Below are 25,332 nucleotides of genomic sequence, written 5' to 3'. Positions count from 1 at the left end.
TTCCGCCATTATAGTTTTTAAATAATGCATGCTACTATAATTAAAATCCATGTAACTTATATGCCCATTTGTCCCGGTTATTACACCGTTTAAATTATGTCCCTATCACAATGTTTGGCGCCGATATTTTATTTGCAAATAAAGGTGCATTTTTTTCAGTTTTGCGTCCATCCCTAATTACAATCCCATAATTTATAAAGTAACAGTGTTATACCCTCTTTATATAAATATTTAAAGATTTCAGTCCCTAAGGTAACTATTTAAGATTTTTTTTTTAATTTATTTTACTATTACCCAAAAAAAAAAAATTGGTAACAATTGGGGAGTGAGTGAGTTAATTAGTTAATTTTATATTTGAAAATCTTGTATTTGTATGTGAAAAATGTTTTGGGTGTAGTATTCACATTATTTTTTTTGCAGGCGTCCTACAAGCGTCGGAAGGACGCTTGCAGGAAGTTTAGGGAGGCTGGGAAACTGAGTTTTTCTCACAATGATTGCGCTGCTTCTCATAGAAGCATGCCGATCATTGCGGGGGCAGAGATCAACAAACGGGAATGGTTTTTCCCGTTCATTGATCTCCGGGCGAGCGGGCGGTGGCGTGCACGATCGCGGGAGCGCGTGCACGTGCGAGCGGGAGCGCGGACAGCGGCGGCAGCGGCGGGGGTGCGTATATGTACGCTCCGGGCGGGGAACTCAAGTCCAAAGGAGCGTAGATATACTGTACCCAGGCGGGGAAGTGGTTAAGTATTCCTTTAATGTTAAAACCTCAGATGAAAGATATCCCTCACAAACGGTTGCCATCTTACCCATTTAGAATACACATAGCAGTTTTAATCTAAAAACACCTACATTATTGGTATACTCCTTCATATAATACCAACCCATAATATACTTATCAATCTTTGAATTTTCTTACGAACAACTGAATAAACTACTTTTATCCTTTCTCATCATTGTGGTAGGTAGGTCATTGACCACTGCTCCTACCATCCTCTATCACTGGGGGGCTTGCTGAGGTTCCGCCCAGCCCCAATTTTGGGAATAGTGGTAGAAACTTCCTTTTTGCACCTCAGAGTAAGTAAGAAATAGTACAAAAAATATATACAATTATCTTAAGCTATACCCAAATATTGGTTTAATGGTCTTGTTTGAATTTGTACCACTAATATCTGACTCACAAGATAACAGTATACTAAGTTTAATTGTAAAAGTGCAACCTTCAAGATGTAGATTTGCTGACTTGTATGTAGCTAGATTCTGAAATAAAAAACATTATGAGAAAAAAAATAAAAGGAAACCTCTACATCCCTCTCAGTTTAGGTTCCCTTTAAATGAATCAGGGGGCTCTATCTACAGCCACTTCTAAGACAGGTGCTCTTTGCCATGGTGCACTTAGCGGTCACGTTGAGACACTTGGTTTTGGGCCTTGCAATATCTGATAATGCAAAGGTCCCTGCACGTGCTGTTGCTTTAAATGTATCAGGAGGCTCTACCTGCAGCCAATACTAAGAAGGGTGTTCTTTGTCATGGTGCAATTAGTGGTCATGTATGCTGAGACACTTTGTTTTGGGCCTTGCAATATCTGATAATGCAAAGGTCCCTGCATGTGCTGTTGCTTTAAATGTCTCAGGAGGCTCTACCTGCAGTCACTTCTAAGACAGGTGCTCTTTGTCAAGGTGCACTTAGCGGTCATGCATGTTGAGACATCCTTTTTTTAGCCTTGTAATATTTGATAATGCAAAGGTCCCTGCATATGCTGTCACTTTAACCTCCCTAGCGTTCTGGACGAGCTAGGCTCATCCAGAGACGCCGGAGGTCACCGCTCAGGCCCCGCTGGGCCGATTTGAATACATTTTTTTTAAACACGTAGCAAGCACTTTGCTTGCTGCGTGCCTTACCCGATCGCCGCCGCTCGCCGCTTATCCGCCGCGATACAGGGCCCCCCAGCCGAGACCCTGTGTGCTGCCTGTCCAATCAGTGCCAGGCAGCGCTGAGGGGTGGATCGGGTCTCCCTGTGACGTCGCTGACGTCATGACGTTCGTCGCCATGGCGACGAGGGAAGCCCTCAAGAAAATCCCGTTCAGAACGGGATTTCCGGACGGGCCATTGCGCCGGCGGCGATCAAAGGGCAGGGAGGGACGCCGCAGGGAGGGGGAATCATGTAGCTAGCGCTAGGCTAGCTACATGAAAAAAAAAGTGCAAAAAACGTAGGGCCGCGGGAATCAGAACGCCAGGCAGGTTAAATATATCAGGAGGCTCTACCTGCAGCCACTTCTAAGAAGGGTGCTCTTTGTCGAGGTGCACTTAGTGTCATGCATGCTGAGAGACTTACATAATCGTAATTAGGTCATTGCGCTCATCACTATGCCTGATACCTACCGGCCCACTGCTCTGTCTGAGACCTGCCAATCTGTTGTTCAATGGTCTCCGGTCCATGTTCCGGTTTCCTGAGTTCCATGTTTCGAAGTTTCCTGTTGCCCAGCTGGTCCAGATCATGTTTTATTTTTTCAGATTTTTCTCCCTCCTGGCATCAGGTAGGCTGTTTTTTTGGATCCTACATGATGCCTACCAGCCCGCTGTTATGTTTGTTTTTGATTTCCATTTTCTGTTCTAGCTCCTAGAAGTTCAAGTTGCTACGTCACGATCCGCATCTGCTGATGACTCTGTTATGAACTTATTGCATGGACTTCCATTAACTACCAGCATGTGGCCTGTTAAAATTTACAAGGACTTGCAGTTCTTTGTCGGGGCTGCATTGCATAGGCTTCTAATGGAACTTTGCTCATTCACCACCAGCTGCTTCCTATTACATGGACTAAATAAGACTGCCTTTTCCTCCAAACAATTGCCAGAACCTCGTTCCCAGTAGGTCTGAGTTTCTGGACACTCCTGTTACCCGATTCCTGATTCCTATACCCCATATTCCTGAGCCTGTTTGCTAACCTGATTTCTTGTTGCTGAACCTCTGCTTGTCCTGACTCTGCATTTGTTTATTCCTTTGTGCCTGGCCTGTATCTGATTACCCATTGCTGACCCAGATACTCTGTTCTGACTTGTCATTGCCTGTTCCCTGTGATACCACTTTATTTGTATATATTCATCTTTATTTGCATTAGATAGGTTGAATTGCATGTGTGTATACTGCACGTTCTCGACTGGTTGGTGATCACCTGTATATATTTGCTGTATATGTGGTTCGCATATGTTTACATCTTATTTGCATCATTGTATACATGTATATATCACTGCAATTCCTGGTTGCTGTACATAGCTTGCTGTGCACGTGGTTGCATTAAACACACTTGCATACTAATGTTCCGGTTTCAGTGTCAGTATTTTTGCAAATTGTGGTAATTCCGGTAATTCCTCTCAATACCGGCTTTCTCCATGACAATTCTTTATGTCCTTAATGAGCCCTGGAAGTCTGAAGACTAGGAGTTGGATGTGAGAGTCCAGCCACAATGGGAATGACGTAAAAACTCTGCCTTGAGAGGAGTTGGTCAAAATCTGTTTTATAATCATAAGTTGGATTGGAGGACAAAGGGGTGTACTTATTAGGGTCATTGAGCTGGTGAAGGGCTTCAGATCTGTAGTAGATCCATCAATGGAGTTATGTGAGAAATTTGCTTGCTACTTTCCTGACAAAGTGTCCTCTATATGGTCTCTCATTCAGTCTACAGTACCTAAGACTTATTCAACGCCTGTTAATCGTTACAAGAACAACCTAACACCCTGGACTGACTTCAAAGGTATTAGGGAGGAAGAGATCTTAGACATAGTCCATCACCTCCGCCAGACAACCTGCAACCTGGACCAACTAAGCACATGCTGAAATGCCCTGATCTGTTTGGACCAATATTTCACAAAACAGTCAATTGCTCTCTGCAAGCTGGAAGGTTTCCTAACTTTCTAAAGGAAGGTATCAACAAGCCCCTTCTTAAAAAACCTTCCATGGATCCAGCTGCAATGAGCAGCTACAGATCTGTCTCCAACATCCCCTTCTTAAGGTGGACACACACGATACAATAAAATGATCCGATTTTGCAGCAATTCGACAAGTATGATTGTATCTCCCCAAAAAAATCGAAAGCTTTTTATTCGTTTGACTGAAAACTCTGATCAGATTTCTCATTTTTTTTTCAGTTTTTTATCGATCCGGAATGCTGGAAAAAAATTTTCAGCTGTTCTAAAGATTGTATGGTATATACAATCTTTAGAACAGTGTTAGATTGTGAATTTATTAATATACACACCCTAGCAATTTTCTCTGAGCTTACAATCATTTTTATAATAATTGGGGAAAATTGAACGTGTGTGGTACATTGGTCATATTTTTGAAATTTTACAATCAGTCATAACAATTGATTGCAATTCTGCAATTGAACATATTTAAAAAAATTGAATGGTGTGTGGCCACTTGTAGGTAAAGTTATTAAAAAGGCTGTCTATCTGCAACTTGCCAGGCTCGCAGCAAACCACATGCTGGACCCTCAACCCCCCCTACACACACATGCGCGCACACACACACACACTTCAGTGTTGCTCATTACAAGGTCAACACTAAAGATTTACGGCCATAAAAAAAAAAAAAGAACTTTTGAATTTAAAGAGACTCCGTAACAAAAATTGCATCCTGTTTTTTATCATCCTACAAGTTCCAAAAGCTATTCTAATGTGTTCTGGCTTACTGCAGCACTTTGTACTATCACAGTCTCTGTAATAAATCAACTTATCTCTCTCTTGTCAGACTTGTCAGCCTGTGTCTGGAAGGCTGCCAAGTTCTTCAGTGTTGTGGTTCTGCTATGAACTCCCCCTTCCAGGCCCCTCTATGCACACTGCCTGTGTATTATTTAGATTAGAGCAGCTTCTCTCTTCTCTCTTATCTTTTACAAGCTGGATAAATCGTCCTCTGAGCTGGCTGGGCTTTCACATAGTGAGGAATTACAGACAAGGGCAAAGCTGTTTGCAGGAAGAAAAGAGCAGCCTGAAACTTCAGTGCATGAGAGATGCAGGGAGAAAGAAACACACAAATGATCTCTTGAGATTCAAAAGGAAGGCTGTATACAGCCTGCTTGTGTATGAATGTATTTTCTATGTGTGGACATACTGTACATCAACCTACTTCCTGTTTTTTTGGTGGCCATTTTGTTTGTTTATAAACAAACTTTTTAAAACTGTTTTTAACCACTTTTAATGCGGCGGGGAGCGGCGAAATTGTGACAGAGGGTAATAGGAGATGTCCCCTAACGCACTGGTATGTTTACTTTTGTGTGATTTTAACAATACAGATTCTCTTTAAATTGAAATTTCGATTACGAGTCGTAACTTTGAGTGCTTCGAGTTGTAACTATGGATGCACTTGTGGACCAATCACAGAGCTCCCAGCAGAGTCCCTAGCAACCAATCGCAATGAGAGGAGCTTGTGCCCACCCCTCCCCTTTATAAGGCAGCAGCTTCCTCCTCGCCGAGTGACTAATGCTGAGAGGGCTGCTCCAGTGCTGTTTCTCACTGTGCAAGTACAATTGAGCCTTTCTACTCCTCTATTATGTACTTTTTATTGCTTTTCTGATAGCCAGCTTTAGATTTAGATCGTTTAGCTTTGTGATTGGTTTACAGTTAGTGGAGTGTGACAGTGTGCTGTGTATAGGAAGGGATAGAAGTGTAGTTACAGGGATTTAGCTGCACTAGCTCAGTGTAGGGTTTAGGGAGGGATAAGTGTAGGTTAGTTTAGCAAAGAATTAGTGTGTAATGGTCTAAAGGGAGTGCAGAATTATTAGGCAAATGAGTATTTTGACCACATCATCCTCTTTATGCATGTTGTCTTACTCCAAGCTGTATAGGCTCGAAAGCCTACTACCAATTAAGCATATTAGGTGATGTGCATCTCTGTAATGGGAAGGGGTGTGGTCTAATGACATCAACACCCTATATCAGGTGTGCATAATTATTAGGCAACTTCCTTTCCCTTGGCAAAATGGGTCAAAAGGAGGACTTGACAGGCTCAGAAAAGTCAAAAATAGTGAGATATCTTGCAAAGGGATGCAGCACTCTTAAAATTGCAAAGCTTCTGAAGCGTGATCATTGAACAATCAAGCGTTTCATTCAAAATAGTCAACAGGGTCGCAAGAAGCGTGTGGAAAAACCAATACGCAAAATAAGTGCCCATGAACTGAGAAAAGTCAAGCGTGCAGCTGCAAAGATGCCACTTGCCACCAGTTTGGCCATATTTCACCCAGTCCATGCATCACCCAGTCCCATGCACGCCTCCAGGACTTCTCAAGAGCTGCTCCAACACTATGGAACTCCCTACCTCCAACCATTAGCCCCCTCCTTCAACATCTTCAAGAAAGCCCTCAAAACTCACCTTTTCACTCTGGCCTACTACCCCTCACGAGTGCTCTAAACCTACAGCTGAACTCTGGCCCCCTACCGTTCGTGTCCTTACCTCTCCCTCTAGATTGTAAGCCTTTGGGCAGGGTCCTCCTCCTTTTGTGTCCTACCTGATCATGCACCTCCATTACTGTGAACCCATGCTATGCATCTGAGTGAACCTAACTTGCCTAATCTACATGCTCAATCCAATGACTAAGCATTACCTGGCACTCATACTGTGCCGTGTGATCTGGTTTTCTATTATTCCTGTATTGTCATATTGCTGTATGTCACCCCTAAATATTGTCTGTAACCTAAATTAATGTTCAGCGCTGCGTAATATGTTGGCGCTTTATAAATATAATAAATAAATTTCAGAGCTGCAACATCACTGGAGTGCCCAAAAGCACAAGGTGTGCAATACTCAGAGACATGGCCAAGGTAAAAAAGGCTGAAAGACGACCACCACTGAACAAGACACACAAGCTGAAACGTCTAGACTGGGCCAAGAAATATCTCAAGACTGATTTTTCTAAGGTTTTATGGACTGATGAAATGAGAGTGAGTCTTGATGGGCCAGATGGTGGGCCTGTGGCTGGATTGGTAAAGGGCAGAGAGCTCCAGTTCGACTCAGATGCCAGCAAGGTGGAGGTGGAGTACTGGTTTGGGCTGGTATCATTAAAGATGAGCTTGTGGGGCCTTTTCGGGTTGAGGATGGAGTCAAGCTCAACTCCCAGTCCTACTGCCAGTTTCTGGAAGACTCCTTCTTCAAGCAGTGGTACAGGAAGAAGTCTGCATCCTTCAAGAAAAACATGATTTTCATGCAGGACAATGCTTCATCACACGCGTCCAAGTACTCCACAGCGTGGCATGCAAGAAAGGGTATAAAAGAAGAAAAACTAATGACATGGCCTCCTTGTTCACCTGATCTGAACCCCATTGAGAACCTGTGGTCCATCATAAAATGTGAGATTTACAAGGAGGGAAAACAGTACACCTCTCTGAACAGATTCTGGGAGGCTGTGGTTGCTGCTGCACGCAGTGTTGATGGTGAACAGATCAAAACACTGACAGAATCCATGGATGGCAGGCTTTTGAGTGTCCTTGCAAGGAAAGGTGGTTATATTGGTCACTGATTTGTTTTTGTTTTGTTTTTGAATGTCAGAAATGTATATTTGTGAATGTTGAGATGTTATATTGGTTTCACTGGTAAAAAATAAATAATTGAAATGGGTATATATTTGTTTTTTGTTAAGTTGCCTAATAATTATGCACAGTAATAGTCACCTGCACACACATATATCCCCCTAAAATAGCTAAAACTAAAAACAAACTAAAAACCTTTACTTTCAAAAATATTCAACTTTGATATTAATGAGTTTTTTGGGTTCATTGAGAACATGGTTGTTGTTCAATAATAAAATTATTCCTCAAAAATACCACTTGCCTAATAATTCTGCACTCCCTGTAGATATAGTGTGTGTATACTAGTACTAATTACAGTCAGTCAGTGTCATTTAGTGCAGCAGCTGCTCATATATTGGCACAGTTATATAGTACCAGACAGTAGGCGTGGCGGGTGGTAGGCACGCACGCGTCGAGAAACACAGACCTAGAGCCCATTAGGTTTGTTAGTTTAAAGGGAACCTTAACTAGAGTTTTACTTACCTGTGGGCCCTACCAGCCCCCTGCAGTCAGGGGCATAACTAGTTCCCACCGGGCCCCCCTGCAGAAATTCTGAGCGGGCCCCCCCCTGTGGGGCTGGAGGGGTCGCAGCATGAGGAGAAAGCCATTCTGCACTTCAACGGGGAGGGGGGATGCCCCCCCCCCCCTCTGTGTTCCCCTCCAGCATCAATACGATTGTGTGTGCAGCGGCGGGCAGCGGCAGATACATACTTTCCGTGCGCTCCAGCGTGGACGTTCCTCTTTCTCTCTCTAGCCTCTGACGCGACTTCCTGTATAAACAGGAAGTCGCGTCAGCCACTAGAGGTAGAAACATTCACGCTGGAGCGCACGGAAGGTATGTACCTGCTGCTGCTGTACACACAAGCGCAGAGGGGAGAGCCCGAGGTGAGGGAGGGGGGGACCGTCCCCCCTCCCCGCTGAAGTGCAGCATGGCTTTCCCCTCATGCTGCGACCCCTCCAGCCCCCCAAAACGGCCCTGAGTGCACCCCAGAGGGGACCTGGGCCCCCACACGGGGGCAGGGGATGCAGGCTCTATTAATACGCCCGTGCCTGCAGCCATCCTGGTCCCCTGCTGCCAGCTACTTTCATTTTTTGCCGACTGGGAGTTGGCCAGCCACCATGCGTACATTTTTATGCATTCCTGCTGGTGCAGGAAGCTGTTGCATTACACCCGTAACGCGTAAAAATGTACTTGCTGATGTCTGCAATAGCTTTCTGCACCAGTGGGAATACATAAAAACGTACGCATGGCGGCCGGCCGACTCTCAGTCGGCAAAAAATGAAACTAGCGGGGGACCAGAGGAGCCATGAGTGACTGCGAGGGCATAGGATGGCTGCAGGGGGCTGGTAGGTGCCCCAGGTAAGTAAAACTCATTTTTTTTTTTTTTTTTTTTTTTTTAGAGTTAAGGTTCCCTTTAACCACTTGCTGGCCTTAAGCCGATGGGCCGCGGCAAGGGCTGGGCCCAAACAACCGCAATACGCCCAACGGCGGTGGCGGCGGCAGGCGACAGCAGGCGTGGCGTGGCAGATTACACAACACTTACCATTCAAAATGATTCTTTCAGAGCAGTCTGTGAACTAATGACCTCTCCTCTGGCAGAGAAAAAGTAAATAGTCCAGGAACAGTTGAGATAATAAAAGTCAGAAAACAGCCCTCTCCACGAATTTGAAAGTCGTAGAGCTTAATGGCTTTTTTGCATAGAGATAACAACTGGAGTTTCTTAACTCTTCCTGTACTGGAAACAATTAGACTGATGCATCTGTTCTTAATGTTTTATTTCTTAGCTGTACTACACATACAAATCATAATATCATAATTTTTTTTTCGCTTCAGTGTCTCTTTAAGGGGGCAGAGACTGCTGGTACGGAAATGGTTAAGCTACTTTTTTTTAAATATTTTTGCTGAAGAAGTCAAAGAATGTAGCTTAGTCAAACTATGATTGGCCAGAAACTTTGATCAGTGCACATACTATTATTATATAAAATTGTTTGTTTACAAATTCAGTTTTGGTGGAATAGCAGCTCACTCCTAATATTTATATATTGGCAATTTAGGGAACGAGCAGGGGTAACCATGTTTATCCATCATATTTTTTTTTCCTTACAGGAAGCTGCAGGGTTGTCCTCACTTAAACCAGAACTAGAGCAGCTTGGTGTCCCTCTGTATGGAGTAGTTAAAGAAAAGATTGGAAATGAAATTAAACAATTCCAGCCTTACTTTAAAGGAGATCTTTTTCTGGATGAAAAGGTATGCATTATCTATGGCTGTTCTATACATTTCATACATGATTTAGTTTTAGCAGTGAAGAACAACAGTTTGGCTGAGAAAGCCAACATGACCATTTCATATTTGTTTACCAAAGAGCTGCCACCTCATACACATAGAGATTTTCATCTAGTACGTGTTGCTGTGCCACAGTGGCATCCATTCACTAACCTCTATCTGCTGATAAGAAATGGTAAAAACATCTCTCAAAATGTCAATCAGTATTTTAAATGTTAATTCACGCTACGGCCCACGTGGCGGTGATTGACACCGCCGCTCGCGCAGGTGCAGTACAGAGCAACCTGGAGGTCGCTCTGACGTCATCGCCGGGGACCGGGACGGACCTGCGGCGAACGGCTGCGGGCAGAGCTGCGGCGAAGGACGTCGTCGGAGCTGGAGGAAGCCCCCGGTAAGTACCACTTATTTTAGACTTTTTCCCCTGATGACTCCTTTAAGAACCTGACCTTAAAGAGAATCTGTACTCTAAAATTCTTACAATAAAAAGCATACCATTCTATTCATTATGTTCTCCTGGGCCCCTCTGTGCTGTTTTTTGCCTCCCCCTGCTGCAATCCTGGCTTGTAATTGCCAGTTTTAAGCAGTGTTTACAAACAAGACATAGCATGTGATAGGCTGAGAGGAGCTCAGTCTGACTCACACAGAGCCTGCAGGGGGCCTGGAGTGGGTGTGTATAGCTTCTATCCTATCACATAAAGAACAGCACATTCCAGCCTGAGCCCGACAAATCCATCAGAGGAAAGAAGATTAGATTATATAACAGAGATAATACAGCCACTGTGCAACTAGAAAAGGCGGCAGTATTCCAGACCACATTAGAACAGGTATAGGAACTTATAAGATAGAAGAAATAAGGCTGAAAATGTTGTTACAGAATCTCTTTAAGGTTCATACACACCTACCAACTATCTGTCCAACTATCTGCCAAACTTGTCTGTTAAGCCCCATTCACACGCTCAGCAGCAGTCTTTTATGCAGCATAATTGTCAAACAGCTTTTGTTGTGAAACAAGTTGAAACAGCTAAAAAAAAGTATTTTGCTATTGTTCAAAAAGCTGATTTAACTGATAAGAAGTCGATCCAACAGTTGGATTGATTTTTTCAGTCTTATCAACTGTTTGAACAATAACAGAATACTTTTTGTAGTTGTTTCACAACAAATGTTTTATGGTGCTGAACAGGCAAGTGTAGTAGATAGTTGGACAGATTGTTGGTAGGTGTGTATGAACCTTTATTCATTTTTTTCTTTGTAATCATTATTTTATCACTCCTGTCTTTTTTTTTTTTTTTTTTTTTACACATGTGCGGCCAACACTAGGTTGGGTTGGAGAACACTCACATATATAGCTTCATGAATGCTACCAGGTATATTGGTGGTGTGCTACCTTTTTCCTCACTGATGATTGGAAACTAGGGGAGGAGGGTACTGAGAAATGCAATGAGCTGCAGAAGAACTGTACCAGACATTGTGCGGGATGGAGGTTGCATACTGTGACCTCGTGCGGGCAAAGGCTCTAGGCTTATTTTGATGAGGTGCCACAGCCATTTCCATTTTGGCTGTGCTGCTGCAATGCCAAAGCCCAAATCACTTAGCTGTGCCTTGCACAGCTATAGGGTCTTGTGTGCATGCTGTGGGAAACTGCAGCATGCTGTTCAGAATCGCACTACAGGTGCTATTCAGATGGCAAGCCATAGTGGGAATAGGAGCAGGGCCGGATTTCTGGCTAGGCCACATAGGCCATAGCCTAGGGTGCAAGAAATTCAGTACTGTTTGGGGCGGCTGAGGGGGCAGAAAAGTATGCGCAGCAGGGCAGATGACTGTCCGTCCATTCATGCCGCCTGTGACCCGCCTGGCTACCATTTGCAGCCTGCACTCTCTCCCTCTGACTCCTCTCTGCACCTGGCTCTCCCCCTTCCATTACACACTCTGCAGACTGCAGAGAGATAGCCCGTCTGTGGCTGCCCATAATGGGCGGCTGCTTGTGTTCGGCTTGGGACATGAGGAGACTACAAAAGTGCAGCTGTTTATTTGTAGCCCTCAATAAAATGGCTGCTGGACCTTTAAACTTTAACAAAATGGTGGACACAGATTTACAGAAGACACACTGCTGTGTTTACAAACACTGACTCTGCCCCCTTACCTACAGCATAGAGTGGTGCAAAGATCAGAGACCCTCTACCTCCCCTCCTCCTGTAAATGCTACCCGCAGCTCTCTCCCTGCTTATCCCCATTAACAAGATTAATTAGGACATGGGCACTCACCCAGGGACCAGTGTCTTGGGAGCTATGGGGACAGAGCACAGAGGTTTCACACTTCAGAATATTTGGCTAGACGACCAGTAAGTTAACAAACAGCTGCAATACACTGTCCACAGATAAGCTGATTTGGCAGCTGCAGATGAATGCCTGGCTGATGTATTGCTTATTCTGTCTCCATGTAAAACTTCTGCTATCCTCCACTTCTCTTCGCACTCTCCCTCTCTTTTCTTATCTTCTGTTCAGTGCTATCTCTGCCTCTTTTACTTCCTTCCATTCTCTATAATTTCCTTCTCTTTTGCTCCACTTCCTTCCTTTGTCTCCCTTTTTCTATCAATTTTGTATTTGGGGGAGAAGGAAACATATGTAGCAAAGGCTGGGAAACTGCCCTAATATCTCATCTCACTCTCTTTTGCCCCCCCCCCCCCCACCCACCTTCTTTCTACCACTCTCTCTCCTTTCCTCTACTCAGTGTCATTCTTTTCCTCTCTCGCTCTCCTGCTACCCTCATTTTTACCATCATTTCCCCCTCTTGTACTTTTTCTAACCCTCCCTTCTCTCTTCCTTTTCTCCACTCTTTTGTTCTCCCTCTATCTCTCCCCACTCCTATCTTCCTCTCTCTCTAAAACATTCAGATCAAACTTAAGAGGCTTGGAATGTGCACATTTGGATACTTACATCTGGAGGAGGTAGCCTCTGGATTCTAAGCTTTCCTTGTCCTCCGGTGCTGGGCCGATCCAGCGCTCAGACCCGCAGCTGCACTGCCCGGGCACCAGCAGAAAAAGCTAAGCCCCACTGTACCTGTGCTACTGCACAGGCATAGACCACTCGCACTGACATGTAATATAGTGTTGACATCGTACGTAGCCCTTGGCAGATCCATGCCTTTGATTGTCCTCAGAGGAGCTCACAATCTAACCCTATCATAGTCTAATTTTCTACCATACAATTGTAATGTATTTATATAGTCCTGGCATCTTCTGCAGCACTTTACAGAGTACTTAGTCATGTCACTGACTGTCCTCATAGGAGCTCATAATCTAATCCTACCATAGTATAATGTTCTACCATGTTATTAGCTGATGGCCTGGCATTGCCCGGGTATGTATTTGGCTGCTGTCGGCTCCGCCCACTTTTTCTAACCCTAACACACAATTACTCAATAACCTAGTTTGTGAGCTTTGCGGTCTTGGGCATCAGTAATTTGCATTGAAATGAAACAAATCTGGATTGGCTGTGGCTGCATCCCCTTTTCTGAATTTGAACCCCAGTCACCCAATGACCAACTGTACCAGGTTTGAGGCTTGTGCCATTAACAGTGCAAGAATGGCAGCAATCAAATATTCTCCTTGAAAATCAGTAGGTGAATTTTAATTGGCTTTTGTAGGCTCCACCCACTTTTCTGAATATTAATCCCAGTTACCCAGTGACCAGCTGTGCAAATTTTGAGAACCCTACCATTAACAGTGTAATAATGGCTATATAATATATTTATTAACCTTCCTACCCCTGTTGTCCATATCTTCCATCTAGTGTATTTGGAGATACGTTCCAATCTATCCAACTGGGAGAGATGGGAGGTCCTATGGGATTCAGTGTTATGCAGTCTGGAATAGAATTGAGTGAATTCTTAGGAGATATCTAAGTGGTGGTGGAAGGAAGAGCCATCGCCTTGGGTGATTGTGTGAACATGTGTCTGTTTAGGCCTGGTGTGAATCTGTCTAGCCAGGAGCTTTTCTACACTTTCCTTCATATTGACAATCCTGTCTCTATAGATCAGGTATTTCTAATCAATCAGTTTAAGTGGGTCTTGTCTAGTGGAGGAGTACAGTTGCAGTATTATAATGGGGAGAGAACAGTCTTCCAAGACTTTGAGAAGTTTTCCGCACTTTAGGGATTTTCAAGGGCGTCTGATGATTATCTTTCGGTTTCTTTGTAGTTGGATGCTGTACCTCCTGCCAGTCCCGTTGTACTCTCTGTGGTGCCAGTACTGTCCATAGGAGATAGTTCCCCTTGCTCTAACAGACCACGATCTTTTAGGGCTCTCAAACCCTCTTGTAAACTTTGAACTTGGTACTTCTTTGCCCAGCTTAAAGATGAGCATAAAAGGGAACCTCCAATTATATTGAATTACTTTCTTTTTAATATGGATGTGATCGGTTTCATTGCTCGCCTTTTGGCTAGGGTCCTTGTGTTCACCTATTCCATGTGCTCCCAGCTCTCAGAATATTCTCTTTTGTCTCATGATAATGCATTTTGAGGATTATGTCACGTGGCAGCTCACTATTTCTGGATGCTTTGAATGCTCTGTGGATTCTGTCCATCCTGAACAACTCCTCTTGACATTCAGGTAGTAAGGCTTTAAAGAGAGCTAGGACGTATTCTTGTATATCTTTAATTGTTTCTGGCACTGCTTTTATTCTTAAGTTATCCCTCCTACCCCTGTTGTCCATATCTTCCAGCTTTTGTATTTGGAGTTATATTCCAATCTATCCGACTGGGAGAGATGGGAGGTCCCCTGGGATTCAGTGTTGTGCAGTCTGGAATAGAGTGAAGTTAATTCTTGGGAGATATCTAAGGGGTGGTAGGAGGAAGAGCCATCGCCTCGGGTAATTGTGTGGACATGTGTCCATTTAGTCCTGGTATGAATCTGTCTAGTCAGGAGTTTTGCTACACTTTCCTTCATATTGACAATCCTGTCTCTATAGATCAGGTATTTCTGATCAATCAGTTTAAGTATGTCTTGACTAGTGGAGGAGAGATAAAGAAGAAGACGAGTGTTTATTTTTTTCTTATGTAGCAACTCTAGACTATACATTTCAGAAAGTAAGGTGTGAATGGTATGAGCCCTCTCTTCCTTTTTAAGTCTGGACCCGTGTTTGATAAAGAGTCCTCTCAGGACACACTTAAACGCTCCCCACTTCAGGGGGAGAGAGGGATCAGCCTGCTTATAGACTTCCAGGAAGTTTTTAATAGCTCAATCTAAATCCTCCTAACATACATCAAAAGATTGTCATTGAACTTCCATGTCCAAGCAGGGGTGGACGACTCAGGGACAATGAAGGAGATGATCAGAGCCAAATATAAGATCAATGGTAGCCTCCGGTGACATTTCTATGAGGTCTTTGCAGACAAGTATATGATCAATCCTGGAGTAGGGTTAAAGAGAACCTAAACAGAGCGATATGGATGTTCCCTGTTAAACAATACCAGTTGCCTAGCAGCCCTGCTGATCTCTTTAGCTGCAGTAGTGGCTGAATCACACACCTGAAACAAGCATGCAGCTAATCCAGTCTGACTTCAGTCAGAGCACCTGATCTGCATGCATGTTCAGGGGCTGTAGCTGAAAGTATTAGAGACAAAGGATCAGCAGGAGAGTCAGGCAACATGTATTATTTTAAAAGGAAAAATCCATATCCTTCTCAGTTTAGGTTCCCTTTAAGGACTCTCCAGGCATTGTAAAGATGTATCTAGTGAAGTTTTTTTTTTAGTACATTCAGGACTACTGAGACTTACCGGTGGAAGTATCCAATGCTGAATTCACAGGAAGATTAAAATCACCACCCAGTATGATGTGTCCCATGGCAAAATTCTCTATGCGTCTGAGGAGAGAAACCATGTAAGATATTTGACCCTGATTAGGTAAATAGTAATTTCCAATATTGAACAGTTTACAATAAAGGGATACTTTGAGAAAAATATTTCTGCCATGGGTGTCAATTTACAAAACACTATTTACACTTGCTGTAGAGAGCTGTATAACTATATAAAACAACTATTCATAAACATTTTAAAACTTCAGGTACGGCCTTTATTGCCTATGTAGTTTACAGGCTTGCATATATGGCCGCAAGGCTATGCTACTTTGATAGAAATGATAATATGAATGTATTTTAATGGTATGTTTTGCACTACTGCACTGTGATTGTCCTGCGCACATACGGCAAAACCGGGCATCTGCCCGAGCCTGGCCGCCCGCTGCCCCCCCCCCCCCTGGCCGCGTGCTCGTGCAGCCAGCAGGAGGGGAACAGCGCAAAGAAGAGAGAGAGCTATGGGCACAGTGGGGAAAGGCGGACGTCTCCCCCCCCCCTTCCCTCACCTTAGGGGGCTCTCTCTCCCTTGCTGTCCCCTCCGGAATGAAGTGTGCAGCGGCTGGGCAGCAGGCGGAACTTACCTCGTCTCGCTCCTGCGCCGGAAGTTCTGGTGCCGCACTCTGGTCTGGATCAGACCAGAGTAGCGGCTAATCCATTCGGCGCGTGCGACGAGAGGAGGTAAGTTCCGCCCGCTGCCCAGCCGCTGCACACTTCATTCCGGACTCCGGAGGGGAGAGCGAGAGAGGGAGGGAGAGCCCCGTAAGGTGAGTGCCCATAGCTCTCCCTCTTCTCTGCGCTGCTCCCCTCCTGCTGGGGCACACATGGCCGCTTTTTCTGGGGACATATACCCCTGCCTACATATACTGGGACATATCCCCCTGGCTACATATACTGGGACATATACCCCTGCCTACATATACTGGGACATATACCCCTGCCTACATATACTGGGACATATACCCCTGCCTACATATACTGGGACATATACCCCTGCCTACATATACTGGGACATATACCCCTGCCTACATATACTGGGACATATACCCCTTCCTACATATACTGGGACATATACCCCTGCCTACATATACTGGGACATATCCCCCTGGCTACATATACTGGGACATATCCCCCTGGCTACATATACTGGGACATATACCCCCTGCCTACATATACTGGGACATATCCCCCTGGCTACATATACTGGGACGTATACCCCCTGCCTACATATACTGGGACATATCCCCCTGGCTACATATACTGGGACATATACCCCCTGCCTACATATACTGGGACATATCCCCCTGGCTACATATACTGGGACATATACCCCCTGCCTACATAAACTGGGACATATCCCCCTGGCTACATATACTGGAACATATACCCCTGCCTACATATACTGGGACATATACCCCTGCCTACATATACTGGGACATATACCCCTGCCTACATATACTGGGACAATTGTATGCAAAAAGAAGAGCAAAAAACGGACTGGCACTAGATCATTGGTTGACCACTGAGGGACCGGTGTAGCCACTGTGCCTCCAGATCTAAGATCCCATATGCAGTAAAAGAGAAAAGCTTCCGGGCACCAGTGGGTAGCAAAAGAAAACACCTTTATTCCATCCTCAGTACAAAGATTAAAATAGGATGTTATAGCCTAACAGTCTGTTTCGCAAGGTCTAGCCTTACTTCCTCAGAGGCAAGAAAAATAACATCTTAAACATCACAAAAGCAGTAAATATAGGCTTACCACTCCAGAAGTCACTCCCTCCAGCCGAAAAAGCGTGGAAACGCCGTCCCGAGCCGCCGCCTTACGGAAGCCCCGCCCCTTCCGGGCAAGTCATAGGGGATTCCGTAACCAAGACAGGAAACCACGCGGATTGCGTGGTTGGAAGCCGCGGTATTAGGGAGGAGTGGCCAAGCAAGCGTCCTGGTAGTCAGGGCAACCCGCAAAGCAACAACCATCCTCCCAGCCGAGCAGAAGGCAAAAAAGCACTGCCCCGAGCCGCCGCTGTAAAAAAACCCCGCCCATTAAGGCATGTCACTGGGGATCCTACCTTGAAAAGAATATAGCGGCAGTATAAGGGGGGAGTGTCTTAACGGGTGTCTGATGATACAGGCTACCCGTCCTGGTGTGTAAGCCCATATACAAAAAGGAAAAGAAGAAAAGATTAAAAACACATTAATATATACAGCGCATAATTAGGGCACCAGAATATAGCAATTGGAATAAGCAGATTATCAGTAATCAAAACATTGTAAGATTAATAATCACAAAAGATGTAAAAGGGCAGTTTAAGGATAATACCCATAAGCAAGAAGGATTCATTTAATATTTTAAAGAGTTTGCTTAGGGCTAGGGGGAACCAGCGGACAGGTCGGTGTGAACAACAGAAAAAAAGAGAAGAAAAGGGGGACGGGAAAACAGAAGAGGGGACAGGGTGAAAGACACAAAAGTTATAGAGAAGAAAAAGAAGAAAGGGAAGCGAAAGAGCACCAAACTGTCCGGTGGGGACCCCCAGCCCCAAGGGCTGTTAATACTTATCCAAAAAACACCAAAGCTCATTTCGTTCATTAAGGCCTAGCCTTTCACATGCATCTGTCAGGGAGATAACTCTAGCTTCCTCCCTCCGCAGAAATCTATCTCTACATCCCCCTCTTTGGGGTATTTGAACTGATTTTAATCCACAGAACCGTAGGCAATCTGCATTGCCTCCATGTGCCTCTCTAATATGAGCGATCAGGCGGCCAGCACCCTTCCCAGTTTTGATGGAGTTGTAATGTTCCTGGAACCTAGCACCCATGGGTCTAGTGGTTTTCCCAATGTAGTATCGCTTACATGGACATAGTACAACGTATACTACAAACAGGGACTTACAATGGAGGAGCTCCTTAATAAAAATCTCATGACCTCCCAACACAAGTGATCTACCAGGGAGAAATTGATGACAATGGGTGCAGTTGAGGCAACGAAAGTTTCCCTTGGGTCTCATTTTTGTTAGCCAATCAACCTCCCTCCTCTCTCTGTACTCACTTTTGACTAAGATATCTCCAATAGTTTTAGCCCTTCTAAATGTCACAAGGGGTTTTTCTTGTAGTTTGGACCCAGTATTGGCACTATTAGCCAGTTCAACCCAATTCTTGTTGATCGTTTGGCGAATCTTCGAAGCCATAGGAGAGAAGTCAAACACAAAGGGGACAACTGATTTCCCTGTAAAAGAATTGAATGATTTTTTCTTTTTAGTTTTACGGTGGAGAAGAATTTCTCTTTTCTGTCCATTGGCTCGAGTAAATGCCTCAATCAACAAGGGTAATGGGTATCCCCGGGACATCAATCTAAAACCCAGTTCTTTACATTGGGCCTCAAAATCTTCCTGCTTACTATTGTTTCTTTTAAGCCGTAGAAACTGGCTGTATGGTATCCCATCCAACACATGGCGTGGGTGGTAGCTGGAATAGGCCAAGATGGAATTGGTGGCTGTTGATTTTCTGAATCCCCTAGATAACAACCTCCCATCGTCTATAAACAACATAAGATCCAGGAATTGCAGCTCAGTATTCCCCCACACTCCAGTAAATTTCATATTCAATTCATTAGAATCAAGCCATTCCACAAAGTCATTGAAAAGGGCCTCATCTCCGTCCCAAACCAGCAGCACATCATCCATGTAACGGCGCCAGGTCACAATGGCGCGGCGATAGGGATTACTCCGATGGTAGATGTACTTATCCTCCCAATGCGCCAAAAAAGGTTTGCAAAGGTTGGAGCCACCGAGGTCCCCATCGCCACGCCAGAGGCCTGCCTGTACCAGGCACCGTTAAACAAGAATGCATTATGTCCAAGGACATAAGACAGGCATCTCCCCGTATATTCTGCCCAAAGTTCATCCTTCCCCTGCTGAACCAAAAATTGTTGGACCACCTCCACCCCTAGGTCCTGTGGGATCCTGGTGTACAAACTTTCCACATCAATGGAGGCCAGGTGGTACCCCGGCCTCCATTGTATGGATGGAAGCAGCCTCAGGACCGCCAGGGTGTCGGCCAAGTAGGAAGGGATCCTTTCAAGGAAGGGCTTAAGTAGAAATTCAAGATAACGGGAAAGGGGTTCGGTCACCGACCCCCTAGCCGACACAATGGGCCGGCCCGGAGGCTGCTCCAGATCTTTATGCACTTTAGGTAACATGTACCAAACTGGCTTTCTAGGGTACTCAGGGTAAAGACCCTCTCCCAGCTTACGAGAGAGCCAGCCCTGTTCAACACCCTGACGTAAAAGTGTCTGCAACACCCTTTTGTACTGCTGTGTAGGGTCCCCAGTTAGTTTTATATAAAAACCATCAGATCCCTCTAGCTGTCTTAATGCCTCAGCTTTATAGGCCTCCCTAGATAGGAGAACTAAATTACTCCCCTTATCAGCCTTCTTAGCTATGATTTGATCATTAGTACTGAGCCATTTTAAAGCTGACAGTTCTTGTGGGGATAAGTTCGATGGACTTTTGGGATAGATGAGGGCCTGTAGATCATTTTTGACTCTGTTATCAAATTTATCCACATCTGAGCCTGGATGGGGGGGGGGGGGAAATCTCTAACTGAACGGCAAGGGATGAAAGTTTCCCTGACAGGAGATGGATCATCAAAAGCTGTAGCTCCAGATTCGTTTTCATCCAGTAGACTCATTAAGTCAGTGAAGACCTGCAAATCAAGCTTAGTCATAGGGGGTAGAAAGCCCAACTGATTCTCTGATTTTTCATGAAAGAAATTAGTAGAGATATTAAGTTTACGAACTGCCTTATACCAGTCCACCTCGAAGTGAAATTTATCAAAGTCACAGGAAATAGAGTAATTTAGGCCCTTCTTCAGAAGGGAGTCACAGCCTTCAGGCAGTGACAGGCCAGTGAGGTTGATAATTTGTAACTCATCCTCTATGGGGGTTACTGTCTCTTCCTCCAATATTTTCGACCAGGGGTGTTGCGATTCCACCTCACCCGCCTTGTCGTTGGTTGGGCAGGGCTTCCTTCGGCCTCGCCTTGTCCGCCTAAAGGGGCTCCTGCACATGGTGGCGTAGGCTTAGATGGCTTTGGTATCACTTTTTGGCCTGAAGGTTTCTCAGGGCTGGAATCTGATCCTGAGTCCGAGGTCCAATATCCTCGACGATTCCTTCTGCGATTACGGCCTCTCACAGGTTTACTATTAGCCTGTCCCCAATCAAAGATCCGGCCTTTTTTATAATCGTCCTGATCTCTCCTAAACTTACGGAGCTTCCTTTCCTTAACAGTATCCTGTATTGGGCCCAGTCGAGTGTCAATCTTCTCAATGATGGTGTCGTAATTTGCAAAGGTGGTAAGTTTCCCCAACTCTCTCTTGCAATCTTTTAATTCCTCAGACACTTTGTTATATTCCACCTCACTTCGATCGAGCACTATCTTTTGAAGCTATGACCCTTTTGTGTCATAGACTGTTATTAATTTAATTGCTTGCACACTGTTAGACATTTATACATTTTAGTCATCATGTTAAATCAAATTGTAATCAGCAGTGCTGTATCTTGTATCAGTGTTCATATTTGATGTATATCATTGTCTTGTATCATTATGTATCCCTTGTTTGCTTTCTTACATTGTACAGCACCACGGAATATGTTGGCGCTTTATAAATAATAATAATAATAATAATAATAACCTAGCATGGCACTCTAAGGTAGATTAAGTAGTACTGTGTTTCTTGTATAAATGTTATCCCGGTTGGATCAGGCTCAGGTATTAATCATTTGACTGTTCATTCCACGCTATAGGGATATAGAAGTTGGAGTGGTCAATATTTAGTCTGGCTCTTATTTTTTGCTCTATAAGGATATTATTTTTTGTATGTGTAAGGAGTAGGTGAGATGGCATCTTTTCTTGGGATTTCCAGTTTGTTGTTATCAAATATAAGGCACTGAATATTAGGTGAAATATAGGGGGCACACTTCTGAAGGTATTTGACTCATTTATCAAAAGAAGGGCGAGTTCTGGTTTAAGCTTGAACTCTGGTTTAAAGACTTTACGGATGTATTTTTCTACTAGGGACCATAAATGGGCGACTAATGGGCATTGCCAGAACATGTGGAGATAGGTACCTACAGAGGAGTTTCATTTCCAACAGATTGAGGAGTTGGAAGTAGAAAATGCAGCTAGTTGTCTGGGTGTTCTGTACCACTTATGCATTATTTCTTTTGAGATTTCCCAATGGGAATTGCAACAAGAGATTTTTTATATTAGTCAATTGGCTACTATTAATTTATCAACAGAGATATCGCTGCTAAGATCTGGTGCCCATACATTAGCATATCTATTAAGAGGGGAGATAGATTCAGATTTAAGATATTTATACCAGACGGAAATACCACCTCTGAAGTGCCCTGTAAAGTTTAACATAGTCAAAATGGTAAGATGTATAATTGGAGGAGAGAGAAAAAAACATATATCCAGGCACATTGCCTCTAGTTAGGACATTAAATAAGTTATTAAGGAAAGGGAGGCGCTGAAAGAGGTGTGGCCAGAAAATTAGCAAAAATCAGTAACCCTTCGCACACTCACATGCAAATGTTCAAACAAATGCATTCACAGATTCACTCATCCAGGCACCACTGTTATCCCTACAGCTAAGTTAAAAGCCGGGGTCTTAGTTCACAGAAGAATGCATTATTTTGCTTAGTCACCTACACTGTGCAAAGGTTAGCTGTAGGGATAACAGTGGTGCCTGGATGAGTGAATCTGTGAATGCATTTGTTTGAACATTTGCATGCGAGTGTGCGAAGGGTTACTGATTTTTTGCTAATTTTCTGGCCACAGTCCTTTCAGCACCTTCCTTTTCTTAATAACTTATTTAATGTCCTAACTAGAGGCGATGTGCCTGGTAGAGATGGCCCAAATCTCCGATTTTAGGTTCGCGAACCGGGTTCACGAACGTGTGAATGTTCGCGAACTGTAATAGACTTCAATGTGGAGGCGAACTTTGAAAACTAGAAACATGTGTATACATCAATCAGTGAGTGTAATTAGAGTACTTGTGCTTTGCAAGAAAAAGTATTTGCACCTTCCGTCCGTTGCTTCTTAGTGTTTAGTATATTGTATGAGGCTTCAAGATAGAAGAAATGTACAGTCAAACAAAGTTACAATCTGATCTGCATGGCAATCATGGTGGAGGAGGTGGGTGGCGGGCACTGGTGGAGGAAAGCAACGGGCCGTTTCGTGTCACTCAGACACTTGGTCACGCAGCGTCCCACCTGAAAAGAGACGCTCGGCGGCGTCCAGAAGAAAACGAAGACAGGCTCCGCCCATTCTGGGTCGTGCTGCAGTGCACTCTATCCAATAGAGTTGTGGAGTCTGCCGGGGAGAAGGGTGACATCATATCCGCCTTGCCGAACAATATGCGCCGAAAACGGCGCATAGATGTGGACTACACTACCCACAAATCCCGGCGAAAAGGAAGACATTTGAAAAAAACAAGAGCGGAGCGTGGGGCGGGGCCAGCCCTGTGGGATGTAAATTTAATACACATCCCTCTTAAGGGCAAAGGTCCTGCGCCTAAGTTAAATGTGGGCAAGGCTGACGTCACTCAGTCCCTAGTCAGGCTTCACCAAAGGGATTGGGACACCTTTGTGTAAAATGACAAAGTGACAAACAAAATGTTTTGTTATTAAAATAAAGAAACCATAAAGCAATTACAAATGGATCTGGCCCCAAACAAACGCCACAACAACAACAGGACTAAGGGAATGCCGATTAAGGGAAGGCAGACATGTCAATCCTATAGGCTGAGTCGCGGGGACGGAGTGAACAAATTGTCACTGTTCCAAGGTGGGAACCTGAACCATTACAAATTCAATAAGTAATAATAAACCGTCCACCGCATCACAGCCCAAAAGAAACCAGGATGAAGTCGCCTCATCCATCAGCGAAGCCTCAATGCCCTGTGTACAGAATAGTAAATTCAAACATTCAAATGGGGTCAGACCCATACATAATAAAACGGATTATAAATCGCTGGCAACATGGACTACTAAGGGTCTAGAGTACTGGCCATTTCTACTTTATCATTTAAGCCTAAAGGGCCCATTGCTTCTGTCAGTAAGATTAATTTGGTCTCTTTTCTTAACAGCAACCTGTCAAAGTCGCCACCTCTACGTGGGGTATCGACAGTGACCAGTCCAGCATATTTAACTCCTCCTCCATTGGATGCATGAAACTCACGCATGTGATTGATAAACCGAGTGCAGCCCTACCCAGTCTTTATCGATTTTAAATGCTCCCGGACTCTCACTCTCATGGGTCTTGTCGTCTGGCCGACATAGTACAAACAACAACAACAACAACAAGACTGGGCTTCAGCCCTGAGATCCAGTGGACTCCAACTGATGAGGAAATCTTATCATCTCTAAATGATCTATTAGAGGAGAATGAAAATATGGCAGAGATGGACTTGGACACTAATACTAAGTTATTGTTGGGGGATAGTGGGAAATTTAGAGCCTGTCGTTCAGTACAGCCCTTCCCAGTCACATCTGGATCTGCTATAGATGATTTTTACAACAGTGTCCTTAGGGACATCGAGGCTGAAATCTATGAATCTGCCACTTCCAATTTGACAGGAGAAGAATGAAAGGCATTGACATGGCTTAAGGGCAGACATGACCTGGTGTTGAGGAAAGCAGACAAGGGAGGAAATCTTGTCATTATGACAGATGTCCAATATAGGACAGAGGCTTTAAGACAACTCGGTGACAGGAGTACTTACCTTCTTTTGTCCGCTGGCACCACATACAGGTATCAATCAAGCCTGCATTCTCTCCTACGTAGAGGTGTAGAAAAAGGCTTTTTATCTAACAAGTTATCTGTGGACCTCCTTCCATTGTTCCCCAGAAAGCCAGTATGGTACCACATACCCAAGCTTCATAAATCCATGACCGCACCGCCAAGACGGCCCATCGTGTCTGGATGTGGATCTCTCACTGAGAGATTGTCCAGGTACCTTGACCACCTCCTACGCCCCCTCTAAGGGGAGTTCCCTCCTATCTCAAAGACACCCTTGAGGTTTTGCAAATGGTGGAGTGCACCACTTGGGTCCCCAGTGACAGACTGGCTACAATTGATGTGGTCAGTCTGTACAGCCAGATCCCACACGATCTGGGTATCAAAGCTGTTAAACATTTTTTGGAGCTAACAGACAAGGATGATGAGTATGTTAAGTTCCTTTGTGAATGTCTGAAATTTGTATTGACCCATAATTCTTTCCTTTTTGACAATACCACCAGGTCGCCTGGATGGCCATGGGGACCCCAGTGGCGTGCTCCTATGCAAACCTCTTTCTGGGGGCCTGGGAACAGTCTGTCATGTTCTGGTAAACAATTGTTTTCAACAAAAATAACAGTAAAACGCATACAAAACGTGCCCCTCCCAGTTTCAGCCCGTCAGTCTTTGAAGTCCTAGGGCTGTAGCCCAGCATATAAACACAGCATAAACACAGCATAACGAGATCATTGTAGCCCAATTGTAATGCATAATATTATAGCAGTTACACAGTGATATAGTATAGAGTAGTTATTCAATTACAAAACAAGTTACATGTCGATCTTAAATTTGGATAGCCAGCAGGTCCAAA

General features: G+C 44.3%; 1 protein-coding gene across 2 annotated transcripts in view; it reads left to right on the top strand.

Moving 5' to 3' along the window:
* Positions 1-25,332, top strand: part of PRXL2A (peroxiredoxin like 2A) — a 588,565-nt gene that overhangs the window by 474,424 nt on the left and 88,809 nt on the right. For both annotated transcript variants that reach the window (XM_068255107.1, XM_068255108.1), the window contains one exon: positions 9,665-9,805. In XM_068255107.1, the coding sequence (XP_068111208.1) occupies positions 9,665-9,805 (141 nt within the window). The remainder of the gene's footprint in view (positions 1-9,664; positions 9,806-25,332) is intronic.

The sequence above is a fragment of the Hyperolius riggenbachi genome, chromosome 10 (assembly GCF_040937935.1).
Source record: "Hyperolius riggenbachi isolate aHypRig1 chromosome 10, aHypRig1.pri, whole genome shotgun sequence".
Classification (NCBI taxonomy): domain Eukaryota; kingdom Metazoa; phylum Chordata; class Amphibia; order Anura; family Hyperoliidae; genus Hyperolius; species Hyperolius riggenbachi.
This window is presented reverse-complemented; position numbering and strand designations above follow the sequence as displayed.